Here is a 10,409-nt window from a genome sequence, read left to right as displayed (position 1 = left end):
TGAGCCGCAGCGGCACGTCTGGCTTTTTTTTTTGCCAGACATCTGGCTTTTGAGTCTAATGGACTTTCCTGAGTCTAATGGACTCTCCTGCCTGGGATAGCTTTGAACCACGATCCTCAGATCTCAGCCTCTTGGGTTTAGGGGTGTGAGCCGCTGGAGCCCAGCTCTGAGTCTCAGGGCTAGTGTACCCCGGCTACTCTGCCACCTCTGCTGCTGTCCTTCAGATGGTCACATCGCTACTCTCTTATGGCCTGTGACATTCATTGCTCAAGGTCCTCTGCTGGAAAATCACACTGCAAACCAGCACACTCTGTGGATGCAGAAGCTCCCCTAGGCCCAGTCTGGTTTTGATTATATGTAATATCTAATGCAGTTGTTTGGTGTGTGTGTGTGTGTGTGTGTGTGTGTGTGTGTGTGTGTGTGCATGCGTGCCACTAGTGAGGCTTGAACTCAGGGCCTTTTGCCCTTGCTTGGCTTGTTCTCTCGAGATTGGTGCTCTACCACTTGAGCCACAGCACCTCTTACCCCCTATGTTTTTTTAAAATATTTTGTTTTGTTTTGCTTTGCCAGTCCTGGGGCTTGAACTCAGCCTGGGCACTGTCCCTGAGCTTCTTTTACTCAAGGCTAGCACTCTACCACTTGAGCTACAGCACCACTTCTGGCTTTTTCTGTTTATGTGGTACTGAGGAATGGAACCCACAGCTTCATGAATGCAAAGCAAGCACTCTACCACTGAGCCACAGTCCCGGCCTTTTCATTATGTTTTTAAAAGCAATATAGAATGGACTTTAATTCAGATGCTTTTCAGAATGATGTGAGTTACAAATAAATAGAAAAAGAGTAAAAAAAAAAAAGAATGGACTTTAAGTTTACTAAAGCATGCATCAAAGTATTATAATAATAGGATCATTCGGGGTCATTTCTGAAATGCGATTCTTGAGAAAATGGGGTGTTAATAAAATGAACAGTGGTACTGGTCTGTCATCCTAGCTACTCAGGAGGCTGAGATCCGAGGATCGCAGTTCAAAGACATCCCAGGCAAGAAAGTCCATGAGACTCTTATCTCCAGTTAACCACCAGAAAACTGGAAGTGAAGCTGTGGCTCAAGTGGTAGAGCGCCAGCCTTGAGCTGAAGAGCTCAGGGACAGCTCCCAGGCCCTGAATTCAAGCCCTATCACTGACAAAGCGCGCGCGCACGCACGCACACACACACACACACACACACACACACACACACACACACACTGGATTGAAGGCCTTTTGTTATGTAGCAGGTGCTGGTTCTCAGCTCTGCTGACCAGCTGAACACAATACCACACACAGTAGAGCAGCAGCACCATCACCACCCCACAGATGAGGACAGGGAGGTTCACAGAAATGAGGCAACTTGATCAGGTGCTTTGAGATGAGACTGAGCAAAATGAGATTCTTGGCTCTCAAATCCATGTCATTTCCACGATCTCACGCTGACTTTTCAGTAAGAGGAACTGTCATGGAATTTGGACTTTGCCACCAACTAGCTGGGTGGCCTTGGAAACCCAGCTTGATCTTTCTAGGCTCCGATTTCCCCAGCCTAAAGAGAGGGTTGGAGCACTAGGGGAGGACTGTCATTGCTAGTCTCTGCTGCCCTCTAGTGGTGATATGGAGAAACAGAGCGGTCCCTGGCCTTCAGTCCCAAAGGGTTGGTGCAGATAGGCACTTGGAGCGCTGGGGCCTGTTTAACCTTCACCATCAAGGGTGAACACCGCCCAGAGGAGCCCTTGTGGATATAGAGAAAACATTCTTTTACTTACTTTTTGCTGGGGTTTGAGCCCAAGCTTCTTGCTCCCACTTGGCTTTTTCTGCTAAGGCTGGTGCTCTACCACTTGAGCCACAGCACCACATTCAGCTGTTTTGCTGGTTATTTCGAGATAAGAGTCTCTTAGATTTGTCTTTCTGGGTTAGTGTTGAACTGCGATCCTTAGATCTCAGCCTCCCGAGTATCTAGGATTACAGGCATGAGCCACCAGGGCGTGGGCAGAATTCCATTTGATAGTTGAACATGGCATGTAATTTTTAGTTGTATTTTCACTCACAGCAGGTGAGTGATATTTTTATTTGTATTTTTAAGCAATTCCAGCTCTGTCCCAGTGGATTAATTGCTATATCAAATGAACAATCACATACAGCCCTTGCACCAGGAACGTGCAATCTATAGATGGATTGGTTGTCATTATATAAAGGTCTATATCTTCATTATCAAAAGCATTTGTGCTTAGTCAATGCTGTTTCTCCTCAAGACAGTCGCCTGGCCTGCAGACAACCCTGTGGAGTTGGTAACAGGGAAAGAAATAAAAGAAATGCAGATGGCTGTAGCAGCCTAAGTCAAGAATGATCATGGATTGCAGTAACCCACCATCTACTGTTTGTTGTGTCTCTTCATCTGTACGGAAGGTCTAGGGGACAATGAGGTGTTCTCTTCAGCTTTGGCCCTTGAAACATTACCAGGGAGACTTTCCTGTAACAGGGCCTTAATAACTGCTTGCAGAACTAACAAGAAAAAAGGTCAAAACTGAAGAATAAAAGGGAAGAGAGAAAATAAGGAGCGTTACTCTACAGACAGGAAGTATTCAGCCAGACACTGGTGGCTCACACTTATCATCCTACCTATTCAGAAGGCCAAGATCTGAGGATCACAGTTTGAAGCCAGCCTGGGCAGAAAAGCCCATGAGACTCTTATGATCAATTAACCAGCAACAAAGACAGAAGTGGAGCTGTGGCTCAAATAGTAAAATGCCAGCTTTTAGCAAAAGAGCATAGGTCCTGAGTTCAAGCCTCAGTACTGGCACACACACACACACACACACACAAGTATTTAGAGTGCATTACAAAGTATTAAAGTATTATGCTTTTAATCTATCATTATGATTGTGTTCTTTTCCTGGCTTTCCTTCTCCAAAAAAAGATCCAAATCCTTCCGTGTGTGACTTCAGTGTGACATTAATTGCCCTTTTAGAGCTCTTCACACCAAGAAATGAAGTTGGATGAGAGACATTAATATCCACAAGAACCTTCCTTGTGATAGTCCTGGTTAGCCTCTCTCATTATTTTCTAGCCAAAGAGTACCAGTGTAGACTAGAAAGCAGGTACTGTGGTTTTCAATCTTCACCATCTTGGCGACTTTTCTTCTCACCTACAGGTGATATCAGGCCAGGCCTGCTATTTGGGAGGTGATTAGAAGGATTACAGTTCCAGGGAATCTAGGGGAAAGAGTTAACAAGACCCATCTCAACAAACAGCCAGGTATGGTAGGACAAGCTTGTCATCCTAGCTCTGTGAGAGGCAGAGGTGGAAGGATCATAATCCAAGGTCAGATCCAGGCAAAAGATGCAAGACCCAATCTGAAAAAATAACTATGGAAAAAAAAGAGTTGACAGTATATGTTGCTCAAGTGGAGTTGGAGTTCAAGTCCCAGTACTGCAGTAAAAAGGTTAGTGTTAAGGTTAGTGTTAGGTTAGGACTTGTTCCTAGATACAGCTTAAGTTCTAGCTCATTCCTAAATATCTACTCCATCCCAAATCTAGAACTCTCTACTAACCCATGGAGCTTGAACTTGAATTTCTTTTCTTTTCCTTCTTTCCTTCTTTCTTTCCTTCCTTCCTTCCTTCCTCCCTCCCTCTTCTTTGCTTTCTTTCTTTTTTTTCTTGCTGGTTAATTGTTGAAAAAGTCATGGAATTTTCTTCTTGGGCTAGCTTTGAATTACAATCATCAGAGCTCAGCCTTCTGAGTAGCTAGGATTACAAGCATTTGCCATGTCTGCCTGGCAATCCTTGTGGTGTTGTTGTTATTGTTATTGTTGCTGCTGCTGCTGTTGTTGTTGTCATTCTTCTTCTTCCTCTTCTTCTTCTTCCTCTTCTGCTTCATGTATTTTTTTCTTTTGTGTCAGTCATTGGGCTTGAACTCTGGGCCTGGGCACTGTCCCCGGGGCTCCTTTTTGCTCAAGGCTAGCCCTCTACCATTTGAGCCACAGCACTACTTCTGGCTTTTTCTGTGATTAATTGGAGATAAGAGTCTTGTGGACTTTCTTGCCCAGGCTGCCTTTGAACTGCGATCCTCAGAACTCAGCTTCCTGAGTAGCTAGGATGACAGGTATAAGCCCCTGGTGTCTGTCTGCTTTTGTTTTTGTTTTTTTCTAATTTTTATTATTTATTTTTTTGTTTATGTGGTACCAAGGGATTGAACCCAGGGCCTCATGCATGGTAGGCAAGCACTATACCACTGAGCCACCTTCCCAGCCCAGATCCTTGTGTTCTTTTGGGTTCCATATTTTCCTTCTTCCTTCTAAGCCTAGCTGGATTACAGAGTTTAACTTATTATTATGATTAAACATTCAACAACAAAATAATATTATATATGTCACATTAACTTAATGCACTCAATTTGCATTTTATTTGCTTTGCTTATATTTAATTTGTGAATGGATTTGGGTTTTACAGTTGCTTGTATAAGATAATATAAGTGTAAGCAGTTTGCACTGAATTTCTATTGTAAATATTTCTGTAACTTCATAGTAAATGTTGTCTCAGTCAATATTTTAGTCAGGCACTGGTGGCTCATGCTTATAATCCTAGCTACTCAAGAGGCTGAGATCTGAGGATTGGAGTTCAAATCTGGACTAAACAGAAAAGTCTGTGGGGCTGGGAAGGTGGCTCAGTGGTAGAACGCTTGCCTTGCATGCCTGAGGCCCTGGGTTCGATTCCTCAGCACCACATAAGCAAAAGTAAAAAGCCGGAAATGGCGCTGTGGCTCAAGTGGTAGAGCGCTAGCCTTGAGCTGAAGAGCTGAGGGACAGCGCCCAGGCCCAGAGTTCAGGCCCCATGACCAGACCCCCAAAAACAAAACAAACAAACAAAAAAAACCCAGAAAAGTCTGTAAGATTCTTATCACCAATTAACCACCAAAAAGCCAGAATTAGAGCTGTGATGCAAATGGTAAAGTGCCAGACTTGAGAGAAAAAGCCAAAAGCCAAATGAGAGTGAAAGGTCTTGAGTTCAAGCCCCAGTACTGACACACACGCACACACACACACACACACACACACACACACACACACACACACATACACATACACTCCTCAAACGTGAGAGACTTTGAAAATACAATTTTTTTTGAATGAGGGTGTTTTTAGAGAAATTTAAAAAATATGTTCACAAAATACTCATACACAAATATTTATAGCAATCTTATTTTAATAGCTCTCAACTGGAAATGGTCCAAGTTTCCATCAACAAAATAAATGGAAAACATATTGTGGTGGAATATTAATCAATGTAAAATGCAACTAATTATTGATATAGAGTGCTGAGAAGCATTTGGTCATAATTGGTAAACCCATACCCATCTTTATCAGATACTGCAAGCAAGGAATGGAAGGGTGGGAGGTGGGGAAGAAGCGGCTGAATTAGCATTGTCAGCGGAGTGCTGGGGCTCATGTCTATCCTAGCTACTCAGGAGGCTGAGATTTGAAGAGCTTTGTTCAAAGCAGGAAGGTCCATGAGACACTTTCTTGGGGGGTTAGTCATAGGGCTTGAACTCAGGGCCTGAGCGCTGTCCCTCAGCTCTTCAGCTCAAGCGCGCATTCTACCACTTGAGCCACAGTACCACTTGCAGTTTTCTGGTGGTTAATTGAAGATAAGAATCTCACAGACTTTCCTACCTGGGCTGACTTTGAACCTGGATCCTCAGATCTTAGCTTCCTGAGTGTAAGGTCTGCTCCTGGATGGCCAGCAGACTCCACCTCACAGCAAAGTCTCCACCCAGTACCTGCGTTACCTAGGCAACTGGCATACCTGGAAGAGGTCACATCTGCATCCGCTGAGGTCACATCTGAATTTGATGTGGCCACACCTTTCTCTGCCCATACCCTAGATAAGGCCTAGCCCAGGCCCAGAGGCCTTTCTCACTGCTCTATTCTAGCTCTCTCTGCTCTCTTAGCTTTTTTCCCCAGCTCTCTCTCTTTCTTTCTCTCTTTCCCAGCTCTCTCTCTTTCCCAGGCCTTTCCCAGTCATGTGGAGTGCCAACCTTGCCTGGTCCCAGCAGGTCTACTGAATAAACCTACCCCTTACCTGAATACCACGTGCGTGCTGCTGTTCTTACTCGGCTACCTCTCTCTGCTCTTGTCTAGCTCTTCTCAAACTCTTTTCTGTCTCTTTCCTCTCTCTCTTTCCAGCTCTCTCTCATTCCTAAGCCTTTCCCAGCCACATGGAGTGCCAACCTTGCCTGGTCCCAGCAGGTCTACTGAATAAACCTACTCCTTACATGAATACCACGTGCTGGTGCTGTTCTTACTCGGATACCTCTTTTTAAAAACCTAACACTGAGTAGCTAGGATTACAGGCGTGAACTACCGGCTTCCAGTTCCAGGAGGCTTTTCTCAAATTAACTCTCAAAAAGCCAGAAGTGGAACTATGACTCAAATGGTAGAGTGCTTGCCTTGACTAAAAAAGTTCAAGGACAGTACCCAGGCCCTGAGTTCAAGCCCCAGGACACCCTCTCTCTCAATCTCTCTCTCTCTCTCTCTCACACACACACACACACACATGCACACACACATGCACGCACACACAGAGAAATAAAAACATATATTTTCCCTCTCCTTTTCCTCTTCTTCCTTCTCCCTCTTCCTCCTCCTCCTCTTTCTCTTCTTCCTTCTTTTTTTATGTCAGTACTGGGGCTTGAACTCAGGGCCTCATGCTTTTGCTCACTCCAGGCTGGTGCTCTACCACTTAAGCAACACCTTCACTCTTGGCTTTTTGCTGGCTAATTGGCAATAAGAGTCTCCTGGAGTTTTCTGCTCAAGCTGGCTTTGTTGAACGAGGATTATAGGAGCCACCAGCATGCCCACTGACAATTTCTGCTTTATTCCTCCCCTTCTCATAGCTCAGGTGTGACTCTACAGCGGAAGCCTTCTAGAAAGGGGTCTCTTTGGGCTTTGTGCTCCTGTGCTTGTGGGGAGAAGGGAGACCAACTGAGCTGCTGCTGAGACCCGGTGGATGTTAGCTAAGCATCTTTTGACCTGTGGAATGAAAGAGGTGTCTGTGAAAAAGGAGGTGAGAGAGCAGTTCTTGGAAGGATCCATTTTGGGGAAGCTGTGGGCAGGAATGTAGCCTTCTTATTAGCGCACATCCCTCAGTGATTTCATGAGCACTTACTATATCCAGAGGGAACTCCATGGTCTGGACATCGGTTATTGCCAGGGGACGCACGCACACTCTCCAGCAAGCTTCCTCAAGGCGCCCTTGACCTCCTTGTTCCTCAGGCTGTAGATGACAGGGTTCAACATGGGGGTGACCACGCAGAAGAGCACAGAGACCAGGATGTCCACGTCCAGCGAGTAGCCCTCTCTGGGCCTGTCATAATTGAAGTTGGCCATTCCGTAGAAGACCACCACCACGGTGAGGTGGGAGGCGCAGGTGGAGAAGGCCTTGCTCCTGCCCTGGGCGGAGGGCATCTTGAGGATGGCGGACAGGATGAGCAGGTAGGAGGCTGCGGTGAAGAGGCAGGGGCTGAGGCCGATGGTAGCGCTGGCCGCGTGGAGCACGGATTCATTCACCGTGGGGTCGGAGCAGGACAGCTTCAGGAGCAGCGGGACGTCACAGAGGAAGTGGCTGATGTGGTTGGGGCCGCACAGAGTGAGCGTGGAGGTCAGCGCCGTGTGCGTGGCCGAGTTCACCAGCCCACATAGCCATGACCCAGCCACCAAGCCCACACACACGTGCGCACGCATGAGCGTTGGGTACTGGAGAGGGTGGCAGATGGCCACGCAGCGATCATAGGCCATGGCGGCCAGTAAGACGCACTCCGTGCCAGCACAGGCCACGAAGAAAAAGATCTGGGTGAGGCAGCCCTCGTAGGAGATGGTTTTCTCCTGTCGGAAGAAGTTTACCAGCGTTCCGGGCATGGTGGTGGACGTGTAGCAGAGGTCCAGAAAACTCAGGTGGCTGAGGAAGAAGTACATGGGGGTGTGGAGCGCGGGGCTGGCTTGGATGGCCAGGATGATGAGCGTGTTCCCCAGCACGGCTGTCAGGTAAAGGGTCAGGAAGACCAGGAAGAACAAGCCCTGGAGGTTGGGGTGGTTGGAAAATGCCAGGAAGATGAATTCCCTGACATGTGTCTGATTGCTCATGTCAAATGGCGGCCCAGCTACGAAACAGAGCACAAAGAAAGCCCATGGCAAGGATTGACTCGTAGCTAGGCAGAGAACCCACCATGCCATCTGGGTAGTGCTGACCTCAGGAGTTAGCTCAGCTGAGGGGCTTGGCACCCATTTGCATGGCTGATGGTGGGCTTATAAGGGTGAATAGATCTGCTGAAGGCCAACAGCCCAGTCCCCTTACGATGGTAACAACTCATTTCTCCAGCCTGACTCAGAAATATCCCTTCATCCCCCAGCTTTGTTCCTTTTAGCAACATTTACATTTTCCTAAGACATACTTTTTCATTGCAACAAGTCAACCGCATGAAGGAAGTTACAGGAAAGAGTTTAATCCTGTGATCCCTTTCCATGTGTTCCCTTGTAGCTTTTTATATTTTACAGAGATCTGCACCTCTATTTGTAACATAGAAGTATTAGGAGCAGTCAGGCACTGGTGGTTCACACCTGTAATCCTAGCAACTCAGGAGGCTGAGATCTAAGTGTCATGGTTTGAAGCCAGCTCAGGCAGGAAATTCTGGGAGTCTTATCTCCAATGAACCACCAAAAAGCTGGAAGTGGATCTGTGGTTCAAGTGGTAGAACACCAGCCTTCAGAGTAAAGGCAGAGAGAGAGAGAGAGAGAGAGAGAGAGAGAGAGAGTTTGGGCAGGTAATGTGAGAGAACGCTGTCTCATAGACAGGAAGATGAGCAGTTCAATGGAGGCACTGTGGGTGGCAGGAATCTCAGGTAAAATGGACAGCTTGAGTCTGTCTAATCCAAAGCAAGCAAATCAGGTACAAGATGTGGCCCACAGGTATCTAGAGGGTCAGAGGTCTCTGAGGCTCCAAGGAACAGCTCTGTGGCTGTGCGCTGTTAGAGGCAGGGACGGCCTGGGTTCTGAGGTTTGCAGGGAGCTGCGTCAGTCCACACGGGGCCAGCACCTCCAGTTCCCACAGATCCCTGTGCCGTGCGGACAGCTGGGAGGGCCACACTAGCTAGACTCCAGGACTAAGTGGTAAAACGATGCTTTCCACCTTCAGCACAACCTCGTTAGCTACCTCAGAGGACATGGTAATCAGCCGGTGGATTTTAGGAAGGAGGCCTGTGTCTGACCCGCCCTCCGCACACAGCGTGACCAATAGAAACAAACGCCTCATAGTCCTTCACCAGGAAGCTCAGGCAATGTCCCTCCTCTCCTTCCAGGGCAACAGGAAGTGGCCATGTTTGCCTCCCCAGACCCAGGTTGTGGACAGGAAGACATGGCTGCAGAAGAGGGGTACAGTTTTGGCGAGACAACCTAGCAGAAGGTGACCTCAGGAGAGAAACGACCTGACTTGTTGAAACTGATAGAAATCTATAAATTAAAAAAAATAATCGATGCACAAAATCTTCCATGCGCTGCAGTTCCAAAAGGATCAAATGATTATGAGAGCCATCCCTACATGTACTGGCCCTGCTGCAGGCCTTGCTTCATGGTAAAGCGGCATTCTAGTTGGACTGGGAACCCGTGTCTCCTCTCAGAAATTCCGTGTGCATGTTTGATGTAATATGCACAAATGATTTTTTCATTTTCTGTATGAACTGGGTGGATGGATTTAAGTTTATAAAAAAAACAATGGTACATACCTTCTCACCACTCACGATGTTGGAAAGGTAGATTATAATTCCCCTCATGAATAGACGTCTAGGTTTGTTCACAGGATGTAATGGAATTCCATCTGTGTGTAATTAAAATTTTATGGTACTAAATTTTAACAGTGATTTTGCAATGTTTCAGGATCTTTAAAAATTCTGGTTTCTTAGCTGGGCACCAGTGGCTCATGCCTGTAATCCCAGCTACCCAGAAAGCTGAGATTTTAGGATCATGGTTAGAAGCCAGCCTGGGCAAAAAGTCCCCATGAGATGCTTATTTCTAATTAACCACCAGAAAAACAGAAGCGGAGCTGTGGCTCAAAGTGGTAGAGTGCTAGTATTGAGCAAAAAGAGCTCAGAGACAGTGCCCCTGCCCTGAGTCCAAGCCCCACAACTAACAACAACAACAAAAACCCCACAAAAATACACACAAAAACCCCCAACAAATAATGGCTTCTGAATTTGCACACATTGTTTATTTCCGATATCTTACAATATGACTTGAGTCATACTTCAAATCATATTTTAATGACTTGAATGTCAGTCCATAAGATATACATAGGGCATTATATCTATCTGTCTATCTTATCTACCATTTTTGTGTG

At 46.4% G+C, this 10,409-nt stretch overlaps 1 protein-coding gene across 1 annotated transcript; it reads right to left on the bottom strand.

Moving 5' to 3' along the window:
- Positions 1-7,225: 7,225 nt before the first annotated feature.
- Positions 7,226-8,164, bottom strand: LOC105987060 (olfactory receptor 1020-like). Its single transcript, XM_013018217.1, has one exon. It carries the CDS (start codon positions 8,162-8,164, stop codon positions 7,226-7,228), a length of 939 nt encoding a protein of 312 aa, XP_012873671.1.
- Between the last annotated feature and the right edge of the window lie 2,245 nt (positions 8,165-10,409).

This window comes from Dipodomys ordii, unplaced genomic scaffold (assembly GCF_000151885.1).
Source record: "Dipodomys ordii isolate 6190 unplaced genomic scaffold, Dord_2.0 Scaffold39, whole genome shotgun sequence".
NCBI classification, from domain to species: Eukaryota; Metazoa; Chordata; class Mammalia; order Rodentia; family Heteromyidae; genus Dipodomys; species Dipodomys ordii.
The sequence above is the reverse complement of the archived record's forward strand: the minus strand, read 5'-3'. Positions and strand labels throughout refer to the sequence as shown.

Excerpts from the sequence above, each read along its gene's own strand:
- LOC105987060 (XM_013018217.1), bottom strand. The coding sequence starts at position 8,164 with ATGAGCAATCAGACACATGTCAGGGAATTCATCTTCCTGGCATTTTCC.